General features: G+C 49.8%; 1 protein-coding gene across 6 annotated transcripts in view; it reads left to right on the top strand.

Moving 5' to 3' along the window:
* MTMR14 (myotubularin related protein 14) overlaps window positions 1-24,542 on the top strand; it is a 52,119-nt gene extending 27,577 nt beyond the window's left edge. For 3 of the 6 annotated variants that reach the window (XM_008068100.1, XM_021717574.1, XM_008068102.2), the window contains 10 exons: window positions 4,302-4,368; window positions 5,713-5,798; window positions 6,061-6,137; window positions 6,382-6,418; window positions 8,911-8,981; window positions 9,784-9,842; window positions 10,016-10,154; window positions 10,858-11,037; window positions 20,796-20,951; window positions 23,951-24,542. In XM_008068100.1, coding sequence (XP_008066291.1) covers window positions 4,302-4,368; window positions 5,713-5,798; window positions 6,061-6,137; window positions 6,382-6,418; window positions 8,911-8,981; window positions 9,784-9,842; window positions 10,016-10,154; window positions 10,858-11,037; window positions 20,796-20,951; window positions 23,951-24,134 — 1,056 coding nt within the window. In that variant the 3' untranslated portion in view covers window positions 24,135-24,542. The remainder of the gene's footprint in view (window positions 1-4,301; window positions 4,369-5,712; window positions 5,799-6,060; window positions 6,138-6,381; window positions 6,419-8,910; window positions 8,982-9,783; window positions 9,843-10,015; window positions 10,155-10,857; window positions 11,038-20,795; window positions 20,952-23,950) is intronic. The other 3 variants (XM_021717573.1, XM_008068101.1, XM_021717575.1) reach the window with 3 other exon arrangements.
* Window positions 24,543-25,581: the final 1,039 nt, after the last annotated feature.

A 25,581-nucleotide genomic window follows, 5' to 3' on the forward strand; every position in this document is an offset into this window, starting at 1 on the left:
TTAGTCCATGTTTGTTAGACAAGTGCTCCCATATCACCTTGTACTCTGTTGTCCTGATAGCAGGGAGATCTGTAAAGGCAGGGGCTATATTTATCTTGCTTTATCTCTGTATATCCAGTCCCTAATCATGAGGCAGACACTCAGCAACTATTTGAGTGAAAGAAGTTGGGTAATGTCAGTTCTTCCCTCTGTGGGTGTTTTTGTAAGAGAAGTAGGAGAGCAGGCCAGTTTGTTTTAATCCAGAAGCCTGGATAAGGAACAGGTTTTTTGGAAGCCTGTCCCTTGATCTGAAGTCCCAAGTTGTGCTTAGATGGAGTAGCTAAAGAAACCTGCAGGCTTCCTTCTTAATTTGTTGCATGCAGAGGGTCAAGTAGGCCGTGCCTCAAGCCACCCTTCTTCTGGTCCCTTTGGTGCCATTTTTTCTCCTTATGCAGGTCCAACCTGAATCTGATGAACTGCTCCACAAATAGGGGGTGACAGTAGGGGTTCCATGTATTGGTCTTGCCAGGGAAGTTTGCCTCTTTTCTTTTCTTTTTTTTTTTGAGTCGAAGTCTTCCTCTGTTGCCCAGGCTAGCATGTTCATTGCCACCACAGGCGTGCACCACCATGCCTAGCTAATTTTTTTTTTTAGTTGGAATTTCATTTTGTTGCCCAGGCTGAAGTGCAGTGGCACGCTCACAGCCACCACAGCCTTGATCTCCTGGGCTCAGGTGATCCTTCTGCCTCAGCCTTCTTAGTAGCTGGAACTACAGGCATGTGCTACCATACATGGCTACTTTTTTGATTTATTGTAGAGACGAGGTCTCGCCAAGTTACCCAGACCGGTCTCGAACCCCTGGGCTCAGGCAGTCCTCTCGCCTCAGCCTCCCAAAGTGCTATGATTACAGGCTTGAGCCACCGCACCCAACCCTTTTTTTTTTCTTTTTAACTTATAGAGACGATGTCTCGCTAAGTTGCCCAGGCTGATCTCAAACCCCTGGACTTAGGCAATCCTCTTGCCTCCACCTCCCAAAGTGCTTGGGATCATAGGCTGTGCCCGGCTTGAAGTTTGCCTCTTTAGGAAGGGATCCTGTGCATGTGAGGAGTTGCTCTGCTTAATAGATAGAGGCCCTGGATCTAGGCCCCAGCTTGCTTGGCTTTCTCATGATGCTGAGGATCTGTGGCCTAGAGCAAATGACCTCATTTCCTCCTGAAAGTGGAATTGGCAACACCTTTTCAGAGTTGTGCCAAGCTCAAGTATGATCACTGATAGTGACCCCTGAACTCAAATACCAGATAGATTTTCATGAGAATTATGAACTAGCTAGCTTACTCAAGGAAGTGAACTCTGATAAACTTCCAGGAGTAAAGGCGGCAGTGCTGGAGCATGGGAGGTAGGCTTCCTCCCTAGAGGCCGCCTCTTCAGTGTTGCTCAGTCAGTAAATCTCACTGGGCCTCCTAGTATCCTCTTCCTTGGCCAGGTGTGGGCTCTGCTCTTTCTGCTCCCTCGGCACAGGAATCCCAGGACTCTGTTGCATTTCACCATCTCCCCAGATGATCTCATCCATCATCTGTACCATGAGCTCACAGCCAGGCCTTTCTGATCCATGCCTGTATCTTTCACACATGTCCCTTCACGTGGACCCTCAGACTCAAGCTGTCCAGTGTAGAGTTGGCCATAGCCCCCATTTACCCAGGTGCTCCCACATAAACTTGAGTTCTTTGCTCATCCATCAGCAGGTCTCCTCAGTTCTCTAAGTCTGCCGTTGGGTGAAATGCCAACCCTTTATGACTCCATCTCATGTGCGCTGGCTAGTTCAGGCCACCATCATCTCAGTGCATCTTGCATCTGAGTGTGGGGCTACGTTGAGGAGTCACTGGAGATAGTGAATATAAAACTCTCAGAATAGGGCCTGGAAGATAGCAAGCACTCATATGATAGAGTAGGGTCGTCACTGTCACTTCTGTTTTAAAACCTACCACTGAATTCCATTTCCCTCAAAATATGGTCTAAGAACCCTATACAGCCTACCCGGCTCCATGCAGTCTGGCCTTGCTTGTTCTTGTGACTGTCTGACCCCCTTTCAGCGCCTCAGAGGAAGAACATCCTTTCCAGGATCACACATACAGGTCTTTCTGCCAGAAATACATGTCTCCTTTCTTCTTGCTCTCCCATGTCACCACCTCTGAGGAGCCTTCCTGATATCCCCATGGATCAGGCTAGGCTCTCCAATTACATGACCAGCATCCTAGAAATCACCTTTTAGTTGCACACTTGCAGTGGTTCAATTTATCCCCCACCCCATGACTCTGTGCAGAGCCAAGCCCTCAGGAACCACGTAGTGAGGTTCATTGAATGAATGAATGGCAGGAGCAGTTCTGACTATACACATCTGTCTTGCTGCCCTCCAGGTAACTGGGTTGAACTCCATAGAGGCATGCTCCTTTCCATGCCCTAGGATCCCTCTGGGGCTTCTTCTCAAGCTGGTCCCTGACTGTGAACAGGCAGTGAGGAACATTCTGCAGCAGCCTCCTAGTCCCTTAACACTAAGCCACAGAGATGCCAAAGCGGTCTCTACCCTCCTGGGACTCAATCTAGGAAAAGTGGTGACAACATAGCCATCACCTATGTAACAGTTTTGACCAGAAAACCCCATTAAGAAGATAATTGGGCTGGGCCTTTGAAGGCTTAGTAGGAGTTTGCCAGCCAGAGAAAAGAGTACTACAGGTGTAGAAACATAAGCAGATGCATGGCATGGCATGGTGTTCAGCTCTGTTCCCAGAGACTTTTTCATGGAGCATATAGAATGAGGAGAGTCAGAGGTGAACCTAAATTTAAGCACATCTCCCAGGTCATTCTCACATTCAGCAGTTCCCTCAGACTTGTGTTCTTACTCTGGTATTGAAAGAAAAGTCCCTATAATGTAGCATATGACTAAGAATGTGGACTTTAGACTCTGGCAGGGCTGGATTTATCCCTCACTCAACTGTGTCACCCTGGGCCTCTCCCAACATGGAGCTCCTATCCCCAGCTGGGTCCCCTGACCATCAGCATCTTTTTGATAGCCATCACGGTTGTTGGCGCTCCACAGCTCTCCAGCCCTTGGTTGGTTCCTGTCCTCTCCTGGCTGCTGCAGTCCTCCCTCAGCCCACCCAGTCCTTGTGCTTGGTGCTGCATATTTCCCATCTTCCTCTTCTGCTTTTCCTTGTCCTGTGAGAATCACAGCTCTGAGTAAATCTCTTGGCAATGGTGTGTCTGACAGGTTGAGTCAGATGAGTTGAGAGACCCCTTGTGCTACTACTGGTAATGACTTTATTAGTACAGTGCTGCACCAGCTGTCTCTGGAGTCTCTGAAAGTGGGTCAGAACTCTCTTGGGGCATAGGAGGGTCAGGTAAATGACCCTGTTTTAAATTCCTGGGAAAACCATTCCAATTACAGGTGCCGTGTTCCCCCTCCCCCGGGAAGTGCTCTCTTGCAAGCATGCGCCACTCTGCATAGCCTGAGAACACTGATAAGCAGTTGTGTCTTTAGAGAACACAGGCTTCCCCCAGCTAGAGAAAAGGGCGCTGCAAAACTGGGTCAGGCCTCTCCATGGAATTCCAGATTCTGAGTGGGCTGTTTCTCAGAGGGTCTGATCTAGACCTTTTACTTGGGCTAGAACAGAGGTTCCAGTCTCTTTACAGCTTTTGCTTATTTTCCTTCTCCCACCTCATATGTGTCTTGTGTTTTAAAAAAGATTTTGTCTGCCGAAGAGGCTCTATTTATTATTCATCAAAAGCTTATATGCAGTGAATAGCAGTAAAAAGCAAATGAAGCATGTTAGAGAAGGTTGATATTTTAGCTGGTTTCTGTGATATGATAGCAGATGAAGGAGTGAATCTTTTTATTTGGCCATTTGGAGACATTGGCCACAGGCTCAGCGCTCTTTGTTTACCTTTACTGACTCCCTAGACAGCCACACTGGTAACCCAGGACTTACAGGACATTAATGTGCAGTTGCTTAACAGCTGCTGCTGGAGGGCGGGGGCCTGTGGGCCACTCAGACCCCCGCATCCCTTTCCCTCCCTCACCCTCACATCAGATTAGAACACGCTGGGGGAGGGGTGCCCGAGGGGTACAAGGACAGGTGGAAAGAGGTCTCAGAGCTGGGGAGTGAATATCTTGCATTTTCTGGGATTTGAGGCCTGTGGCCTGTAACCAAGAACCTCCGATACTTTTTGCCCCAGAATGACTCTTGGCACTTTATTTTTTAAATACTTTAAATTCCAAGTCTGAATTAGTATCTGTTCCCAGGCGCCTTTTCTCTATCTTCTCCTACAGAATTGGGACCTGGTGCAACAAACACAAAACTACCTGAAATTGCTGCTTTCCATAGTTAACAGCGATGGTGAGTCTGTCTCTTCCAGAGCCCTCAAGCTACTGTACCTTTTGGGGTTCCCAGTTCATTACACCCCAACTCTATATTTGGTAGGGTCACACACCTACCTTTTGCTCTGTGGGAAAGGAATTTGAAGAGTCCCTAGAATCCCACAGGCTGGGTGGGACTTGTCTGTTGTTTTATTCTATGTCCTCAAAATCCTGAAAAACAAATGAAGAATTCATTACCATCTCAGCCATGCACAGGGTGTTTCAGCACCGGCTCATTTTGCACATCAGTATTGTGTAGGGGGCCAGAATGGGCCTCTAATTCAGAAATACGAGGTTGAAGTGACAGAATCAATCCTGGCTCTGCTCACTGGGTACACACAGACCCTAGTAGAGGGCCTGGTCTCTGGCGAGTACTCCAGTTACTTTGGCTGTTTCAGTTGTATGGACCTATTTTGCTCAGTGTCTCTAGGGCAGACTCTAACTCCTTGGTAACAACCAGGACTTCTGTGGTGTTGTACTTGTTCAAACAAGTGGAAATATATTGGCTCATGTAACCAAGATGGCCCAAGAACATCATAATGAACATCATAAATGTCTAACGAACATCATAAAGAATCTCTCTCCTCTTCTCAAGACCACTGTCTTAGCTTCACAGCAAGCAGCCATCCCTGGCTTGTCTCCTGCCATCCTAGCTCCTCCAGGGCAGGGAGACTGCTTCACTCCCTGGAGCTCCAATAAATGTCTAAGTTCATGGTCATTGGCCCAGTTTGGGTCAAATTCCCATCCCACTAGGGTGAGGATTGAAAATTTTTAAAAAGTCACATGTCAGCCCCTGGAGATAGACATTGGTTCTCTAGCTGGGACAGTACCACCCCAGCACCAGCCCTCAAAGGTTTCCTGGGAACGTCTCTCTGGAGTATTGGATGTTGCAGAAATTGGGAGGTGGGGAAGGTAATACTACTTGCATGTGGTGGGTGTTGGCCAGGAATACTGAATATCCTGTAACCCCTGCAGTAAAGAATTGTCATACCCCAAAATACTTGTAGTGCCCCCTGGGAAACTGGGTAGGGGCATATAGTCAGCCCCACCTAAATGACATGGGCAGAGTGGAATGTCTAGACTGGACTGCTTCCCCAGAAGTACACCAAGAACTATAGCCAGATGAAAGAAGGGCTGCTACAGATGCCCGCCACTTGCTCCTTTCTGGGACCAGGTTGGAGAAGAGCCTTGGGGAGGCCCACTGGAGAAGAGGGAGGCTAGTGGTGGCCTGGCTCCTTCACACTAGCCCGGGGTGGTGGTGCTTCCCTGCTCATCAACCCGTCTGCTTTTCTTCTGGGCTTCCTGTCCTGTGGTTCCTGAGTAGATGACAGCGGGCTCCTGGTACACTGTATTTCAGGCTGGGATCGGACCCCCCTCTTCATCTCCCTCCTACGCCTTTCCTTGTGGGCTGTGAGTATGGATGGGCTGAGCTGTGGGATCAGGGAGCATTCAGAGGCCCCTCCCAGGTTATGCTCCTTGTATGCATTAGGATTGTCTCCAGAACACAGAAGATTTGGGGTGAAGGGCGGGGCCCAAATATTTAGTGTAGGTGTTGTTTAACCCTGTTTTGGGGATTGTTCATAAGCCTGTGTTGTCATTAGTTGTGGTTCAGCTCCTGGCATGAGAAGATGGCTCTGTCATGGGGTGGCACATGTTCCGTGGTCTCTTCCAGGATGGGCTCATTCACACATCCCTAAAGCCTGCTGAGATCCTCTACCTAACTGTGGCCTATGACTGGTTCCTCTTTGGGTAAGCCTTTGAGGAATGTCAGATTTTGGTTGTGGGACAGGTTTTGGTGCCTCGGTAGCTGTTGCTCCCATGACTGGAGTCAGAAATAAGGACAATCCCACCCCATGGGAGGGACTGAAGCTGCTGATCAGACCTCACCTGACATGCACATCAATGACATGGTCTGTCCTTGGTGACCCAGACCCCTTTGACCTTCTCTTCTTGATGCTGCTCACTTTGACCTCCTGGCCCTCCTTTTTTTCAGGCACATGTTGGTAGATCGGCTCAGCAAAGGAGAGGAGGTGAGTACTGTGAGCACAGCTCAGGGACAAGAGGGACAGAATGATGGTCTCTTTGGTTTCCATACTTTGGAGGCAGCTCCTTGCCCCAGGCATGCTGGGATGTGGCCACCTGTCCTCTCCTCCTCAGGTAACATGACTGGAAAAGCACCAGCATGTTAGCTCCCTGTTCTGGGGCTCAGGGTCCTATGCAGTGTAGAGGATATGTGTCCACGCATCAGTGTGAGCAGTTATGTGGCTGTTTTGGCTGCCTGTGACCTTCCCCTCCTTCTCCTGGGTAATTTGTTTTCCATGCTCACCTGGAACCAAGTTATAGGTCCTTCTCCTTGCCCCGGCAGGGTCCTGCCCCACCCCTTGCTGGCTGCCTCCAGGTCACTTTCCTATCTGGACAAGGTCTTCCTTCCTCTTCGGTGATCAGCATCCTCTCCCCGCTCCCCACATCCTCCATACCCCATCCTTTTTGCTGCTTTTCGCAGGCTTTGCCTGTTTGGTGTGCTTGTTTTCCGCACACACAGGTCTGAAGTCAGACCTTAGGCTGTCCTCTTGTTGTCTGCTTATTGCCTGGGTGACCTTGGGTAATGTGCTTAACCTTGAGTCTCCTGGTATCGAGGAGGGTGCTGCCTCCCTAAGGGGATGACTCCAGATGCCCAGCATGGAAGCTGTCCCACAGTGCTCTTTCTCTTCTGTCCCCCACCCCCCATCTTCCTGAAGCATCTTTCTCATCTTTCTCACCCTCCTGAGGCTGCTTCCTTCCTGGGCATCTTATCTCGCGCCTCCTCCTTTTGTTCCTCCGTCTCAGCTGCTCCTCTCCCCTTCCAAATCTCTTCTTCTGAGCACTTATCGCATCTGCCAGGGCTGCAGAGCTCATAAGCCTGTTCCTCAGAGGCCTCCATGAACTCTGTCAGAAGCAGTAACTTTGGCATTGAAATTGGTTCTTAAAGAAGCCTCTTTGTAGCCTCTCGTTTTAGGACTTTGCAGGATCTCCAGGACATTCTACCCTCCCGGCAGTCTTGCTCCTCATCCCAAAGCCAAAGTCTGCCTTCAGAGACTTAGGGCAAAGGATGGGGCTGAATTGAGGGGGGACTGAGTTCAAACTCTTGACATCTCTCAGTATAGACAAGAGGGTCTCTTTTGCTGGAGTGTTGGTCTTCAGAGTGTGGGCTTTTCTTTTACCTCCACCAAACACTCCAGACATGAATGCTTTAGAAAACAAAACCTCAGCATCACTCTGTTCCCCTCCCCTGGCTTTCAAGTTCGCAGAACACATTAGCATATTTTTTTTTTTTTGAGTTGGAGTCTCACTCTGTCACCCAGACTGGAGTGCAGTGGCAGCTCCCGGCCACCACAGCCTCGACCTGCTGGGCTCCGGCGATCCTTCCGCCTCAGCCTTCCAAGTAGCCGGAATTACAGGCATGCGCTACCATGCCCGGCTGATTTTTTGATTTATTGTAGAGATGAGATCTTGCTGCCCAGGCGGGTCTCGAACCCGCGGGCTCAGGCAATTCACTCACCTCAGCCTCCCCAAAGCGCGGGATTACAGGCTGAGCCACTGAGCCGGCCACATTAGCATATTAAAGACTAAAAAGTCTGTGGTGCACGCACGTATTTAATTTTATGTAGCACATTTTCATACCTGACCTAGGCAACCCCTCCTTTTAGGGGCAGTTCCTTGCCAGGGGGTACTAGGATAAGGGACTCGTACGGGCTCCGTGGGATGTATATTTCTTTGAGAGAGGGCTTCATGGACCATGGGAACTTTGGGAATCACTGGGGGAGTTTGTTTACAGACTGCAGAGACTGAAGCCAGGTGTGTACCTTTTGAAGACCCACTGGGCAAGGGCACTGGCTGGACAGGAGAGGAGAGAATTTACTTATGGCAGTGGGGATGCAGCTAGAGGTTAGGAGCCTCCTGCCTGTGCCTGCCTCAGACTTAAAACCTGACCCATGTAGCTCCTCAGCCAGGCAGACCCTAGGCCAGACAGTGGCTGCCCCCAGCCCCAGTTCTCTTGAACTACTGTTTCTGGTTGCGTCCCCTGAAAAATGTGGTCCCGTTCCCTTCCATGTGTTCCTGCTTTGTTCATTAATCTCCCTGCCACCAAATCATTTCTCTCCCAGCTGTCTTTCCCTGTTAGCCTCTCTCCCTGGGGTGCTTAGAAGAGTAGAAAAGGGGGAAGCTACTGTTTGCTTTATCCTTTTTAATAGCTTGAGAACACATGTTGAATTTGAAGGTGGTTTGAAAAGTCACTGGCTTAACCTCTTGCAATCCCAGGAGGAAAATATGTTCCTTCCTTCCTTGCCCCAGCCGCAGTACATCTGCCAGGCCCTGCTAAGCCCTCTCTACCACCCACACCATTTATAGACCAAAATATCCTGCAGAGTCCCCAAAGCAGTGCTGCTCTCCAGCAAGAGGATTGACCAGAGTGGCTAGCTGCCCTCTCCTGGGAGCTCTGCCTTGATTCTTCTCATTGTACACTGCTTTTTGGTCTTTCCTTTAGATTTTCTTCTTCTGCTTCAATTTTTTGAAGCATATCACCTCTGAGGAGTTCTCTGCTCTGAAGATCCAGAGGTAAGCAGAAGCCTGCCCCTCATGCTAGAACCAGGGTGCCCCGAGAAAGTCTGCTCACAGCAGGCAGAGGCTAGCCACATCATTCCTCCCTGCTTTCCTCCATGTTGGCAGGCTGGCACTGTCCTCCCTGCCTTCCCTGTGAGGCCAGTGTCAAGCTCTCTAGTGAGGGCCACTAGTGAAGAGCCTTCTGCAGGGAGGCCGTGTTGGGTCAGCCTGGAGTTACACTGGCCAAAAGGCTTCGGGGCAGGAGGGTGGCCTCTGATGAGCGAGAGAGCAGGGTGTGTTGCTGCAGGAAGAAGCCAGCTCAAGGACAGGAAGACTCCTGACTCCCCATGATCCTGAGCTGATTTTCTCTCCCTGGACTACTGCAGAAGGCATGCCTGCACACCATAGCAGGCAGCCCACCACAAAGGAGCAGAAGTCTGCTTCCAGCCTGGAAAATGCAAGAGTCTTGACTGGCAACTGCCTTAGGACTCCCATGAGTTGATGTCTTTGCTGAGTTCGTTTGCCTTCCTGATCCAAGCTTCAAGCGTGTTGTGCCAGACTTGAACTCTCAGGGCACAAACTGATAAGGAGGAAGGCTTTACTGGCCTCAGAAATCTAAATCTGCACTTATATATTGGACAGACCTGGGTGGGATGGATCCCAGAAGTGGGCCTGGAATTTTACAACACTTATAGTCAGGACCTATCTTCATGAGTTGCCAGTGAGTTGGAGCTGCTTTCCACGGGGGGCAGGGTTAGGAGTGGGGTAGTGCAACCCCAGCTAGATTGGAATTTACCGCTCTGGGTTCTGCTTATAGGAGGAAGAGTTTGCCAGCTCGGGATGCAGGCTTCACCCTAGAAGATATCTGCATGCTGAGTGAGTCCTGGGCCCTAGGAGATTTCCATTCCTCTGCTCATCTTTCTGAGCTTAGATCACACAGGAACTATTTGTTCTAGAAGCTTCTTTATATGGTGTGGAAGAAGTGGGGGAACAATAGTGGGAGAAAATAATTTGCTGACTTGCTGATCAGTGGCACTGGCTTCTTTCAGGACGAAAGGACCGAGGCAGCACCACCAGCCTTGGCAGCGACTTTTCCCTGGTAATGGAGAGCTCTCCAGGAGCTGCTGGGAGTTTCACCTACGAGGCTGTGGAACTGGTCCCAGCAGGAGCACAAACTCAGGCAGCTTGGTGAGGGGCCAACTGGGACCAAGGTCACTCACAGCTGTGGCCTAGGGCCGGCAGCACTAGGGAGCCAGGTGGAAGCTCTGAGAACAAAGGGGGCCCCGACAGAAGGCCTGAGAGCACAGCTCCATGCTCCTGCTGTCTCTGCTGGGCCTCGGAGGCCAACCATCTGGTTAGTGAAGGGCACTGCCTGTGGTGGCTCAGGAGCATAAAGGTCCAGGGCTTCCTCTGACAAAGAAGAAGCATCTGGATGGGGCAGGGGGAGGGGGAGGAGCTGGTATTAGAGGAGTTCCCTGGATCATTTGTCTGGCAGGGAGGGGGACCAGCTTGGGGAAAAAAGGTGAGTATGAGATGACTGGGAATTGGGAACTTGTTCGAGAGTCAACTCCCTTGAGAATCTGATGAAATCTGAGACCCTGCTGATGACTTTGTCCCTAGATAAATAGCTCAAGATTTTGCATAACATACGGCAGGGGGCAGCTATTAAACTGTTGAGAATCACTTTCTGGCATGTACTTTGATGCCACAGTCTCCATAAAGACCCAGCCCTTGCTGCTCATGGCCCTGAGCCAGAGGGAGTACTAAATGGATACCCACTCCCACGTGGCATTTTTCCAGAAGTAGACTGAATCCTGAGATTCAGTAAGGGTGTGCAGAGGGCTTGTGTGGGGTGGCCTCTTGGCCCACAGCCCTACTCTTTCTACTGCAGGAGGAAGTGTCATTCGTCCTCTCCACAGAGTGTGCTCTGGAATCGGCCACAACCCTCAGAGGACCGCCTGCCTTCCCACCAGGGGCTGGTGGAAGCCAAATCTTCCAGCTCTTCATCCTCAAACCATTCTGACAATTTTTTCAGGATGGGTAGCAGTCCCCTGGAGGTCCCCAAACCCAGGTGAGGCGCTCCAAAGCCCCTGCTGGTGGGGGTGACTAGCTCTCCCCTACAGGGTCAGAGGGTAGAGATCCAGCACCCGAGCTAGTGTCTCAGGTCAGGGTTTCTTGGCATGAGGCCTGGTGGGCAGTGTAACTAGGCCAGAAGAGATAACAAGCTTGCGAGTCCACTATCTGGAGGATGGGCTTAGGGCTGATTTTTCTTTTTTTTTTTGAGTTGGAGTCTCACTCTGTCGCCCAGACTGGATACAGTGGCCACTCCTGGTCACCACAGCCTCGACCTGCTGGGCTCTGGCGATCCTTCCGCCTCAGCCTTCCAAGTAGCCGGAACTACAGGCGCGCACTACCACGTCTGGCTAATTTTTTATTTATTGTAGAGATGAGGGCTCACCAAGTTGCCCAGGCGGGTCTCGAACCCGCGGGCTCAGGTAATCCACTCACCTCAGCCTCCCAAGGCATGGGATTACAGGCTGAGCCACCGAGCCTGGCTAGGGCTGATTTTAGAGTGGTCTGAGATTTCTCCTTCCTGGAGCCCTAGCAGAATTTAAGGGAATACTGGGAAATCATGTAGTGGTTGTGACATAATGGATGGGGAGTTGGGACTGTCTCTACTTGTCACCTTTGGCCGATCCCAGCCCCATATGGACCTCACATTGCAATTGAAGAGGTGGATCTAGAATCTGAATTCCTTCTCTCTCTTCCTGCCCATGTCCAAATTGGTGGGGCAGTGAGAACAGTTATTAGGGAATTAGACTAGATGTGTATGACTGGGGCAAACCACAGGCAACTTCACACACCTAGAAAAGGAGCAGCTCACCAGGATGGACACGCCAGAGCTGTGGTCAGAGTACCGCAGGAACAGTGATTCCTAGGTGAGGTTTAGGATTGAGGGATGATCTGGCACTTGGAAAGCATTTCCTTCCTAGCTGACTCTATGCCACTTTTCCCATTTCATACCCATAAGGAAAGAATCCTGTGAATTGCTTTGTCTTCTAAAGCTATAAAAAACGTCTAGCCTTTCTGGAGAGAATAAAGCAGTGTGAGACTTAAGAGGCCCTTAAACAATTCCAGGCAGAAAGGGACATTTAGAACAGGCATGGTAGGGCATGGTGGCTCATGCCTGTAATCCCAGCACCTTGGGAGGCCAAGACAGGAGGACTGCTTGAGGCCAGGAGTTTGAGACCAGCCTGGGAAACATAGCAAGACCCTGTCTCTACCAAAAAAAAAATTTTTTTTCACTTGTTTTCCTTTTTAAGTTGAAGTCTTACTCTGTCACCCAGGCTGGAGTGCAGTGGCACACTCATGGCTACCGCAGCCTTGACCTGCTGGATTCAGGCAATCCTTCTGCCTCTGCCTCCAAGAAGCTGGAACTACAGGCATATCCCACCACACCAAGCTAATTTTGTGGCTTATTGTAGAGTCGAGGTTTCCCCACGCTGCCCAGGCTGGTCTCGAACCCCTGGGCTCAGGCGATCCTCTCACCTCCACCTCCCTAAGTGCTGGGATTACAGGCATGAGCCACCATGCATGGCCCCCCCAAAATTTTTTTAAATAGAAGAACGAGGGTGAGCTTTGGAGTCTATCCCAGATTTGAGCCCAGTTCTGCCATGTAATGTCTGCATGACTTTGAGACTCAGTTTCTTCCTTTGTAACAGACCTGTTACAAGGAGAAAACTTTTGAAACTTCTAGAACCCTCCTCCCATCATCATTCCCTGGTTTGTCTCGGGCACAAGCAGACAATGAAGGAAGATGGGGAAGATCATCCTCTGCACATAGGTAGAGCAAGTAAGATATAGGTGAGTTAGCCAGGCATGGTGGCTCACGCCTGTAGTCCCAGCATTTTGCAAGGCAGAGGTGAGAGAATTGCCTGAGTCCAGGGATTCAAGACCAGCCTGGGCAACTTGGCAAGACCTCTTCTTTACAATAAATCAAAAAAATTAGCCAGGCACAGTAGCATGCACCTACTTGGAAGGCTGAAGCGGAAGGATCACCTGAGCCCAGCAGGTCAAGGCTGGGGTGGTCATGAGTGTGCCACTACACTCCAACCTGGGCAACAGAGTAAGACTCCTACTAAAAAAAAAAAAAAGGTGAGTAGGAACTCTGGACTGCACTGTTCAGAGGCATCCTGTGCACTCACCTCTACAGATGAGCTCTTCTCTGTCTCTGAGTGCTAGAGCTGAGTCTATTAAACCAAAACCATGAGCCCTCTCTGGCCCCATGGGAGATTTGATGTATACTGCTGAGAAGAGACAGTACCAGGCAGACAAGCCCACATATCTGTGCTTGTTCCGATCCTCTATGTGGGGCTGGGGTACATGCCTGATGCCGTGCCCCCCTTGTCTGCACCCAGCTGTCCTCAGGGCTGCAGTGGCACTGTGTGACCCTTACTGTTCTGGGCTCTGGCTTTTGCTCATGGTCCCTGCCTCTTTTTCTGCCTATGCAGCACTGCTGAACTAAGAAGAAAACCAGATTTCTCTAATTCTCTGGGTCCTGCCTCAGTCCTAACTGTCCACACTGCTGGGAGTTCTCATGCCAAGGAGTACTCCATCACCCTTTCCCACACCTAGCTTGTCTTCCCTGTCTGCCTGCCAAAAGATCTCACTTTCCAATCCTGTGATAGTTTTCCTTCATCTCATGTGTGACATTCTGCCTTCAATGGGTGGCAAAGACTGTTATTGCTGGTCCAGCATGGCCAGCCACCAAGGCCCCTCTATCTCAAGAGGGTAGGAGGACTGAGGGTGTCCTTCTGTGTGCTAGGGCATGACCAAGGCTGGGATAGCTGGATCAAAGTGGGTATGAGGCTTAGGGTGTTTGATCCTTCTACTGGTCTGTTCTGGGGATGCCTGCCTGGAGCCAGGCTGGGCTGGCCAGGAGATGGGCTTTTTCTAAATTGGATGCTTGTTTGCCACAGGTTTTAAAAGTCTAGATTATTCAGATTTGGAGCATTCTAATTATGTATTTCCATTAACATTAAAATTAATTTAGTCTCTTTTATCTTAAAGTGCCTAAGGGATCCTGTCATTAGCTTCCCTGATTCTTAGGTAACAATAGCCAATCATATCTTCGCTGCAGTAGGAGAAGCTGTATGGAAAGAAACCCTTTAGCAAAGCTATCTATGACAGCCAAATTCCTCTCCTAATGTGAATTCTACAAGCATATCTCTTTTAAAGCAGGACTCCCCTGTGAATGGAATCTGTGAAGCTTTTTTCAAAGCTAAGTAGTAGGTGTTACCGGGTTGGGGAGGAAGTTCTGTGGGATGCTGATTCTTACCAAGCCCCAACCCATACCCCTCACTGGGAAGACTGGTGGCTTTCTAGCATTGTTAGCTGCTGCTCCTGTAGCAGCTTATAATTTAGCTGAATTTCTGGACTACTGTTAAATCTCTCATCATCTGTAGGGCTGGGGATTGGGAAGGGGCAGATCCAATGAATGCTCTGAGCTCATATGCCTCCCGAAGTGTTCCTCAGCTCTGCACAGTCTTGGTCTCTGCTCTGGAGTCTGACATCCTTTAAGGGTAGGGGGGTGGCTAGCACAGCATTGTCCATGCCCAAGGAGGGATGGCGCCACTACTGAGCCCAGCTTGAAGCTAGGCTGCCTGAAGAGCAGATGAGGTTAGCTAAAGGATGCCCAGCAGCCTGGTTGAATAGCTAAGTATCAACACAGGAACCATCCTCTGCTGCCCAGTTAGCTTCCCTTCCCCCAGCCACTACCACCCGCTACCTGCTTGTTGTAATGAGCTCTGTCTCAGTCTGTCTTTATGAGGCAAAGAAGCCAGACTGCTCTCTGCAACACATGAGGTTCCTGTCTCATGTTTGATATGTTCTTGCATGGGACCACAGCTCCAGAGCTGGAGTGAGCGGTAAGAAACCTAAAGGCATTGCCAGCCTGAGATTTAGAAGAGAAAACATGGAGACCCAAAAGCCTTCTCCTTGGGCTGCTATAGGAGTGCAGAGGTCCCTGGTTAAGTGACATGCACATACATGCAATTTTTAGAAAGCCAGGCTGGAGGAGGCCCCATTCCTAGTGATGTTCACTTGAGCAGAGGCTGTAGGACCATTATCTGGAAGCACTCTGGAGCAGGCTTGGGCATGAGGAGAGTAGGTTTGGATTAGGTAATATCCAAGTCCCCTTAAAACCTGGGATTGTAGCTCTCTCGAGGCTCAAATACTAACTCCCTGTGACTCTGGATTTCCATTTTATTTCTTTTTTGGGGGGAGAAGTCAGAGTCTCTGTTACCAGGACTGGAGTACAGTGGCACACTCACAGCTACTGCAGCTTCAATCCACTGGGCTTAGGAGATCCTTCCAAGTGGCTGAAAATACAGTTGCGTGCCACCACACCCAGCTAGTTTTTTTGTTTTTTTTTTTGAGTTGGAGTCTCACTCTGTCGCCCAGACTGGAGTGCAGTGGCCGCTCCTGGCCACCACAGCCTCGACCTGCTGGGCTCCAGCGATCTTCCGCCTCAGCCTTCCAAGTAGCCGGAATTACAGGCATGCACTACCATGCCCAGCTGATTTTTTTTTTTAATTTATTGTAGAGATGAGGTCTTGCTGCCCAGGCGGGTCTCGAACCCACGGGCTCAAGCCCAGCTAGTTTTTTTAATTAATTGTAGAGATGACAGTCTCACCAAGTTGCCCAAGCTTGGTTTTGAATCCCTGGACTTGGGCAATCCTTTTGCCTCTGCCTCCCAAAGTGCTGGGATTACAGGCATGAACCACCATGCCCAGCTCCATTTTTTTAATCTGTGTAATCAGAAATTTAGACCTTCCTAGCTGTATACCTTTAAGCTTTCTATGTCAGCCCCCTGAGTTAGATGCTTTCAAGTGAAAGTAATAGGAAACACATCTCAAACTGGTTTAAACAACACAATACTGAAAAGTATTTAAAAGCCGGGCTCGGTGGCTCAGCCTGTAATCCTGCGCCTTTGGGAGGCTGAGGTGAGTGGATTGCCTGAGCCCGCAGGTTCGAGACCCGCCTGGGCAGCGAGACCTCATCTCTACAATAAAAACCAAAAAATCAGCTGGGCATGGTAGCGCATGCCTATAATTCCGGCTACTTGGAAGGCTGAGGCGGAAGGATCGCTGGAGCCCAGCAGGCGAGGCTGCGGTGGCCGGGAGCGGCCACTGCACTCCAGTCTGGGCGACCGAGTGAGACTCCAACTCAAAAAAAAAAGAAAAAAGAAAAGTATTTACAGTCAGCTCTCCATATCTGTGGGTTCCAAATCTTTATCAACCAACTACAGATCCAAAATAGTCAGGATAACAATACAACAACAAAAAGTAATGCAAACTTAAACATGCAGCATAACAACTACTTACAAAGCATTTACATTTTATTAGGCAAAGTATATGGGCGGACGTACGTAGGTTATATGTCTAACCTATGTTCACCCTTGAACAATGTAGCAATTGGGGCATCAAGCCCTGGGCAGTCAAAAATCAATGTATAATTTATGACCTCCCAAAAACCTAACTGCTAATACCTTGTTGCTGACCAGAAGCCTTACCTATAACATAGGACACACATATTTTGTATGTTGTACGTATTATATACTGTATTCTTACAATAAAGTAAGCTAGTGAAAATTTTAAGAAAATCATAGGGAAGAAAAAGTATATTTACTATTCACTAAGTGAAAGTAGATCATTATAAAGGTCTTCATGCTGGGTACGCTGAGGAGGAAAAGGAAGGGTTGATCTTGCTGTCTTGGGAGACGGAAGCAGAGGAAAATCCGTGTAAGTACACCCATGCATTTCAAACCTGTGTTGTTCAAGGATCAACTGCACTAGACCATGTTACATAAAGGACTTGAGCCTCTGAAGATTTGGGTGTTTTTGTTTGTTTTTAGTCAGAGTCTCACTCTGTCGCCCAGGTTGGAGTGCAGTGGCATGCTCACGGCCACCCCAGTGTCCATCTCCAGGCTCAGGCGCTCCTTCTGCCTCAGCCTTCCAAGTAGCTGGAACTATAGGCATGTGCTACCATGCCCAGCTAATTTTTTTGATTTATTGTAGCGATGAGATCTCTCCAAATTGCCCAGGCTGGTCTTGAACCTCTGGGCTCAGGCAATTCTCTCGCCTTGGCCTCCCAAAGTGCTGGGATTATAGGCTTGAGCCACCATGCCTGACTGGATCTGGGTGTTTGTGGGGAGATCCTGGGGCCAATTCTCTACAGATACCGAGGAACAATTATATATGGAGAAGTCCATATATATATATATATATATATATATATATAGAAAAGCAGTCTTCGAGTGCTGGCTCCTCAAGGTTCCATCTCCCTTTCCCTGTGGTTCCTACCCTTTGCCTCCTTCCATATGTCAGTCAGCTTTGTTCTCTGGCCACCTTCCCTAATGGTGGAAAAATGGCTGACAGCGGTCATGGGATGACACCCTGCTTCCTTTCTTACATCTAGGGATCACAGGAGGGCCTCTTTTTCCAGTCATAGATTAGAAGTTCTGTGCCTTATTCCAGTTGGAGGTTATGTGCCTGTCCGTGAGCCAGTCCCTGGGAACCCCACCCCATTATCAGGAAAGAAGATCAGTGTATTATCAGCCAGGGCTTTGGTCACACCTAGGTTTTAATGGTGGCCTTGCCACTTCTAGCTGTGTGACTTGGAAAAATCACTTCCCTTCTGAACTCAGTTATTGTACCCCATTTTTAAAATAGGAATAATGGTTCTGGCCTTCATAAGTAGGGAGTTAAGTTAGAAAATGGAGTGAAGTACCTGGCACATAGTAAATACTCATCCTTTTCATAAATGCTCAGTAAACTGTAGCTGTGGTTAAGGACCTGTCCTTATCATTTATCATTGGCCCTGTGGGCCATGTCAGGGACTAGGCAGTGAGGTAAAAAGACCAGGCCAGGCACCCCACCCAGACCTGTTTATTGCGTGGGTTTAAGTCAGCTCTGCTTGTATCAATGTTCTTGAACCCTCTTCCTGAAAGGACTAGCTAAAAGACACCTGTTCTAAGTCGGTCCTCAGCAGGGCATCTGGCAGGAGGGTGGGGCTGGTGGGCATTGAAGCACTCAGCACTGTGAAGAGGGCTGTGGACTGCATCCAGCCAAGGAAGTGAAATGTGGCCGAGAAGCCACCCTATGAGGCCGAGGCCAGAGCCCTCGTGATATGGACAGAAGACCTCTGAAGTGTCATCTCTGCCGCTCTCCAGTTTGAGGGTTGCTTGGTCATGTGTTTTCCAGTCCTCTGTAGTAGGACAGCAGAGGTGGTGGAGCTTGGACATCTCTCTTTTTGCTGGTCTATTTGCACTTGAGTAGGAGTACAGGGCAGAAGGGTTTAGTAAAGCTGGCTGAGTTACCTGTGTTCATAGACTGGAAGGCTCTTTTCCTTTCTTCTTTCAGTATGCAGGTGCAGGTCCTCCTCCTAGTGATTCTCATCTGTGGGTGTCCCCTCAGGCCAGCTCATCCAGGCTGGTATTTGTGAGCACCTCTCTGCTTAGCATGGCCCCTTGCTCTCAAACCCAGGAGCTGAATGTTCACCTTGCAACCCTTTCTTTGAAAAGTTATCAAGTAGGAAAACCCATTTGTAGCCTATGTGCTCACTTGAAAAATTCCCGGGTTCACAAAAGATAGCTGCTTACTGACAGATGCTTCCTATCCCCTGGGATCACACGTTGCTGCTATCTGTGCTGTCTAGTCCATCCAACAGCTTTCCTCTGGCTGCTCCACTTGCAGTTCTTGACTGGTGTTACTTGCTGGGACACTGGGGAAGTATAGCCTGGGAGATCTGGAATCCTTGAGGAGAACCTGTCATTAACTGCATTCCATTTCTCATTTTCCCCTTGGCAGTAATATTCTTTGATAGCTCTGGGGGAGTGGGTCGTGGTCCCAGGACTGCCTCATTCAGTCAGCATCCTTTCGTTCTATCAACAGTCTGGTTTCTAGCTATTGTTTTCCCATCAACTGCTAGAACCGGAAAAGAGATTCTGCCTTCTGTTTGAACGATAGGTAAGATTTATGAAGCCAGACTGTGCCTCAGGATTGTGCTGGCCAAAGGCCTAGCATGACCTAGAGGAAGCACAGGGCAGGCTTCCTCTGGGAAGCTGTCTCTTTGATCTGCAGACTACCGGAGACCAGTGAAGTTTCTCCCTCTAGAGACAAAGGAGGCCCTGCTTTGTCAAGCCCTAGGGACTTCCACCAGGGAACAGACCTCGTACTGTTTTCATCCCTAATGCTGCCATCACACACCTTCTAGAGTTTAGCAGGAATGATGAATGTGGCAAGTCTATATGTTGCAGGGGGTTCCAATTCATGGCAGCCTTAACATAGAAGGCCATCTGTTTTCCCTGGTCTCAAGGTGGTTGTTTCAGGACAAATCTTCAGTCATTCTTGAATTTAAAAATCTCTTCTTGCATTCACTGGCAAGAAGAACCTCAGGCAAGTAACTTCACCAGTATGGGTTGCCTTTTCCCCATCTGTAAGATGGGACTGGCTAACGATTGCTGGAGCTGGCCAGGTGCAGTGGCTCATACCTATAATTACAGCACTTTGGGAGGCCAAGGCAGGAGGATCACTTGAGCCCAGGAGTTCAGGAGCAGCCTGGGCAACGTGGTGAGACTCCGTCTGTAAAAAAATTAAGTTAAAAATTAGCCAAGCAAGGTGGTGCATGTCTGTAATCCCAGCTACTCAGAAGGCTGAGGCAGGAAAATCACTTGAGCCCCGGAGTTAGAGGTTGCAGTGAACTATGATCAAGCCACTCACTCCAGCCTGAGTGACAGGGTGAGAGGGGAAAAAGGATTGCCACAGCTACAGTGCCTGCCCAGCTGCACTCAGGTAGCAGCTACATGAGGATGAGATTGGTCTGGTAACAGTGGGGCTATTGCTTCAGACTAGGAGCCCTTGATGCCAGCCAGGTCGGTGGGCCAAGGTCAGTGAGCATTTTTCTCTGCTCCCTACCCCCCATCTTTCATGCCTTTTTCTGGGTGCCTACCAGAGCACCTTTCACTGTTCTTGAATTAAAGAATAAAGGGTGAAACATCAAAGATGATGTGCCTCTGAGGACTGGGACCTGGGCTAGTTGGTGGAAGTTTGGCCTTGCTTGATGTGTCCCTGTCTCCTCCCCCAACCCCACTGGCTGGGCTTCTGCCCAGGACAAAGGAGAGAGGTTAGCTATGAGTGGGGAGGAGGTGGCAGCAGTAGATCCCCAGCACAACTTTTCTCCTCCTACTTCCTCCAAGCCTCCATCAGAAAAAGACCTGATGAAGCTGTCAAGTTGCCTGCCTGGTTCATCCCTTCCCTCTGGGCATGGCTAGTGAGTTCTGAATACAAACTATGGCACCTGGAAGGCACTGCAGAGGAAGGGAGGACCTTCAATCTAGGTCACCACCCTCCACAGTCCTTAGGAGGCCTGTTCTCTCTCCTCAGACAGGACTTCGGTGGCTCCTGGAGTACTCCCAGCCTTGCTCCCTTCATTTTGGAGCCTTTGAGATTATCCTTGCCGTGTCCACCACCAGTGCAGGCACGCCTGGCCCCAGGCTTTTGTTCTGACTCACCTCTTATCACCCTGCTTTGCTCTTGTTCTTTGTCTCCTAGAAGTCTGCAGAAGCATTGTCTTCACAACCCAGCCTAGAGCCTATCTTATGGTCTACTCTTCTTTCTTGGGTCGCAATTTATCTAGCCTTTTTTTTCTTTGAGAAAGTAGTTGACAGCAGAACCTAGCAGCCTTAATAGTCCCCAACCCCCTCCAGGGCCTCCCTGTCAGGCATATGACTGACTGCATCATCTCCCCTCTCTCTCCTCTCTGCCCCAGATCAGTGGACCATCCCCTGCCCGGATCCTCTCTCTCCACAGACTTTGGCAGCTGGCAGATGGTCACAGGCTGTGGCAGTATTCAGGAACGGGCTGTCGTGCACACAGACTCCTCTCTCCCTTTCAGCTTCCCGGATGAGCTCCCTAACAGTTGTCTGTAAGTGTCTTGAGAAGGCAGGATGCTCCCTGCCTGTATAAAAAGCTGGTGAGCAATCAGGAGTGCTGATTAGGAATGAGGCAAAGGCTAGGGAGCTGGCTTGGGATCCCTGCCCCTCCTCCTCCCCCTCTGTCTCAGCTGCTGGACCCCTGAGGTATGAAGGAGGCCTGTGGGCTAATCAGGAAGCACACTGGGGTGTGTGTTCACTCCCCCGAGCTTCTAACACCCATCCACGGGTGTTGGGTATACCCTAAGGGAAAGCTGGCTGGACTGTATAGAAGATGCTATTTCTGTACAAGCCTTTGCCTGATAAGAGAATCCTTTGAAGATAGAACAGTGGGACAGTGAAGGTAGGTGTTTTAGTGAAGGCCAGAGCCAGAATGGCGCTTTGTCAGCATGAGGCTGTGCTTCTCCTAAGCAGAACCACGGGTTACTTGCTGTCCCTGCCCTCTTTATCTTCTGCTTTTGCCTCTGGGCAGGAAAGAAAATTGGACGGGAATACTAGGTCCCACACCTATACCACCCTCTTCTTCCAAGGCTACAATACTCGGCTTCCAACTCTTGTAGTACATCTGCCTGACTTGAGCAGCTACCTCTGGGGAAGCCTCCTGCCCCCTGCCTGGTTTGCTGCTTCATGGATGTCAGGTAGAAAAAAGTCTCCAGTGGCCTGCTCCTCAGATGTGGTGCCTGAGGGGGCCCCTCAGTAAGTCTACCCTTTACCTCCACACCATGGGCCAGATGAACTTCAAATGGCCAGGGATTCATCCCCATCGCCAGCGACAGAATCCAGCCTATATCCACCAGGTTGGAGGCAAGAGCCTTGGGGAGCTGGGAAGGAAAAGGGGCTCTGGATCCCAGCTAAGGGTAGATAGGTCAGCCAGACCTTGGAATTCCAGGTTTGCACAGGCTGGCCATGCAGCTAAGAGGTCACCAGAGGGCTTCTGAGGCCACTGTGCCTAGCACAACCTCCTCTGCAGCCAGGCCCCGGGGCCAGAAGCATGATCTCTTAGATTTTTGAAGAACAAAATAAAAGTTTGTATCTTTCTACAGGGACTTCCTACTTCAGCCAAATTTGCCAAAGCGCCATCTCTGGAGGAAGCACAGAAAGCACCCCTTACTTGAACAGACAACTCCAGCCCCAGATCACCCAGCCCAGAACCTTCATTTAGGTCCCAGGCAGCACTCTAAGCTTCTAGTCAACCCTCCAGTTCTGGGAGGTTCCCAGAGTGAAGGCTGGATTCTGCATGATCTCAAGGCCTCCAAGATTGCAGGGTAGGGTCAGGGTCAATTCCTGGTGAAGTCACACGCCATGCGGGTTCAGCACTTAGGCTTTGTTATCAGAGAAACTTACTCCCAACACTTAATCGCTCTGCTTACCAGCTGTGTCTTGGGGTGTCAACCTTGACTTTTCTGAGCTTGTTGGCTCATCTCTTGAGAAGGAATGGCACAATGGTACCTTACTGCCGCTGTGTGTTCTCAGATGGGGCATGTGTTCTCTCTAGTTTTCTTGTCTCTAAATGGGTTATCATCTCTGCTCCTGCCTTTCAGAAATGGGAGAGCAGGGGCAATGAGAATGATCGTGTTTGAATCTTTGGCTTTTCCTGTGAATACAAACCAGTTGTCTGTTTCTCCCACTTATGCCATAAGGAGAATCTGAGAGCAGTGCACATGGCCTCTGCCCTGTGTTAAACCTAATCAGAAAGTAAAGAAGCTTTAGGGCCACACATCTTTCCCAAATGCCAGGAGACACTTCAAGGTTATTCATAGTATTGCAGGAGTCCAGTGTCAGTTCCATCTTAGTACTGCTGTGGAAGCTATTTGACTTTTCTTTGCCCCAGAGCCTGCTACTTCTTTCACATATCACTCCCACCAGTCTACTTTCCTGAGGATTCTGTCTCCCCATACTTACCCCAGGACTGTCATTTATCCTCAGATCTCTGTCTGCTCCCCAAAGCCCTGGGGTGTGTATCATTTGGACTTAGGTACATTTCTGCTGCCTGACAGATCTCTAGGGAGAGATTACCCAGAGATTGATGTATTGGGGGAAATTTGGAGGAAGATAGTGGTCATGGCTAGTCTTAGTGAATAGGTAAGTGAGAATGTGAGGGCTCATCTCATGTGGGTCTGTGACCCCTAGAAAGTGCCCTCCAGAGGATCGGGGGAACACCATGACTACTTGACCTTTGAGTCCAGCGGTTGCATGTAGCTGATACATTGGGCTTCTTCTATTAAAGGGGCTCTTCAGAGTGTTGGACAGCCTCATGTGGAATTCACGCTTTGAATAAGCCTGAGTTTGTGTGCACTTATTTCCCTTATAATTCCAGGGCAAGGAGAGAAGAGGGCTTTCATCTGTGATCAGTCCCTATAGAGCCTAGGGGAGGAAATTATAGAATAAGAACACAGATCCTGCTGAAAAAGTCCACAGGGAACCACAGTGACTAAAGTTGGAGCTAGAGCCTCAGAGGTTTCCAGTGGGGGACCCTGGCCTCACCGGAGCAGTCAGTGGGTTCTTCCAGGGCAAGAGCTTCCTCCCAAGATGCATCAGGTCGCAGCCTCAAGATGACTGATGCCTTTCCCAAGCCAAGGTCTGCTGCCAGATCTTGGGGGTCTCACTACTAGGTAAAAGACATCATGCTTCCACTTGTTCTTACTGAGGAATGGAAGTTGAAAGCTATTGGCTTGTTCTCTCCTGCTTAACTTTTCCCCCTTCTCCAGTCATTACAGAGATAGTTATTTTCCCAACAGGAAGATCAGTGCCCCAACAAAAGTTTGCTCTCCAGGTGAGAACAGTGGCCTGAAGGCTGGGAGGAATGGTTTAAGGGAGGAACAGGACCAAATATTGGGGGCCTGAACCACAAAGAGAGATGCTGTGGCCACAGGACAGATGCTGGTGCAGTGCAGTCAGAAGCACAAGGATAGGCAGGGTGGAGTGAGGATGAGGATGCTGGCTCATATCCCAGAGTAATGCCTTCATTCTTTCTCTCCCTCCTTCCCCATAGGCTTGCAGCCCTGAGCGACCGGGAGACTCGCCTACAGGAGGTGCGCTCTGCCTTCTTGGCCGCATACAGCAGCACAGTAGGGCTTCGGGCAGTAGCCCCTAGTCCCTCTGGTGCCATTGGGGGCCTGCTGGAGCAGTTTGCCCGTGGTGTTGGACTCCGGGGCACTAGCAGCAGTACCTTGTGAAGCAGCCAGCCCATGACAGTTTCCTGCTCCTCTCAGCTGAGCCCTTAGTGGAATCAAAGCCATGCCTGGCCAAAGGGGTACTTTGAGGGCAGGGGAAATCTCACTACCCGTCTCTGTCACTTATATAGCAGCCCCAAAGCTGAGCAGGGCCTTGGACAGGGTTTTCCTAGCCTCTTGACTGGTGACCATCACCCTGTCTTTTCACTGCCTCCCGCCTACCACAGTCTTGGCCAGGATTCCCAGCAACTCTCAGAACTCTGGGGTTTTCCTGTGGCCTTGTGGGTGCCATGACTTCACAAAAGACCCCACCTCCCAATTCTTGTTTCCTGGGGAGAAGGGGTCACCTGCACTGAATGAGGCAGTTTGACACAAATCACAAAATAAAATCAAAGTCTTTTTAAACAACCACTCTTGCTTCCTCATTTGCTTGCTCTCTTTGCTGTCTGTTTGGAAGATTTTCAGTGTCCTTCCTTGTGCTGAACAAGGGGGTTGGGGGAGGAAGGTGAAGCAGGAAGAGAACTGAAAATTTGGGTGTGTCTCTCAACTCTTGAGCCATGGCAAGCCCTTCAGTGGGGTAGGAACATGTACTCAGAAGACTGGTAATAGTGGCCCTTGGCCTGAATGGGCCCCTAGTCACCTAGGGAGCCTGTTTCTCTGTGCCATTTCCAGGGCTGCCTGAAATCTAGGCTTAGGGTTGCTGTGATCTTCATTTGGGAATTGGGGGTGGGGGATATTCATCTTTAACAAGCTCTTCAGGCAGCAGGTCCTGGTATAGGTGACTTGCAGCTTCTGCCTCAAGGATTCCTGCCTGTGATGGAGAGAGGCTTTGGACATAGCAGTTGGTGCACACTTGGGAGCCTGGCTGACCACCACGCTCTTTTCCAGTATGACCTGGAGTAGATTGCATCATGAGAGTGTGTTCGCATCTCTAATGCTATGAAGTCATAAGGGATCAAAGGTATGGGCAGAGGGCTTTGCAGATGTCATCAGTGTGGATATGCAGAAAATATAGTGAATGTTTATTAAGCACTTGCTGTGTACTGAGCCCTATCCTTGGGTTACAACGATAAAATTTTACAGCACCTTGAGCAGCTACTATTATGGCCCTTCCATCAATGAGACTAGCCTCAGAGATATGGAGTAACTTTTCCAAGGTCACACAGCTAATAAGAATTGTAACTTTTCCTATTCAGAGACGTAGGCAGACCTGGAGTGGGAAAGGGTAGAAACAGATTGTTGAGGGAGTGGCTCAGTAAGAAGCAACGACCCCAAAGCCCACCAGGCGCCCCAAATGCTTCAGCATCACAAGACAGCTCTAAGGAGCTTGGGTTTCCACCCAGGAGAGTCACCCAGGGCAGGCTCTACCAAGGTGTGGGTTGGAGTCGGGGATCTGGGTAAGGTTCTCCGCCGCCTCAAGGCTGCTCCAATGGGGCGGGGGCCGCCTGCA

Source organism: Carlito syrichta, unplaced genomic scaffold, assembly GCF_000164805.1.
Source record: "Carlito syrichta isolate Samal-C Ts95f unplaced genomic scaffold, Tarsius_syrichta-2.0.1 Scaffold309865, whole genome shotgun sequence".
Lineage (NCBI taxonomy): Eukaryota > Metazoa > Chordata > Mammalia > Primates > Tarsiidae > Carlito > Carlito syrichta.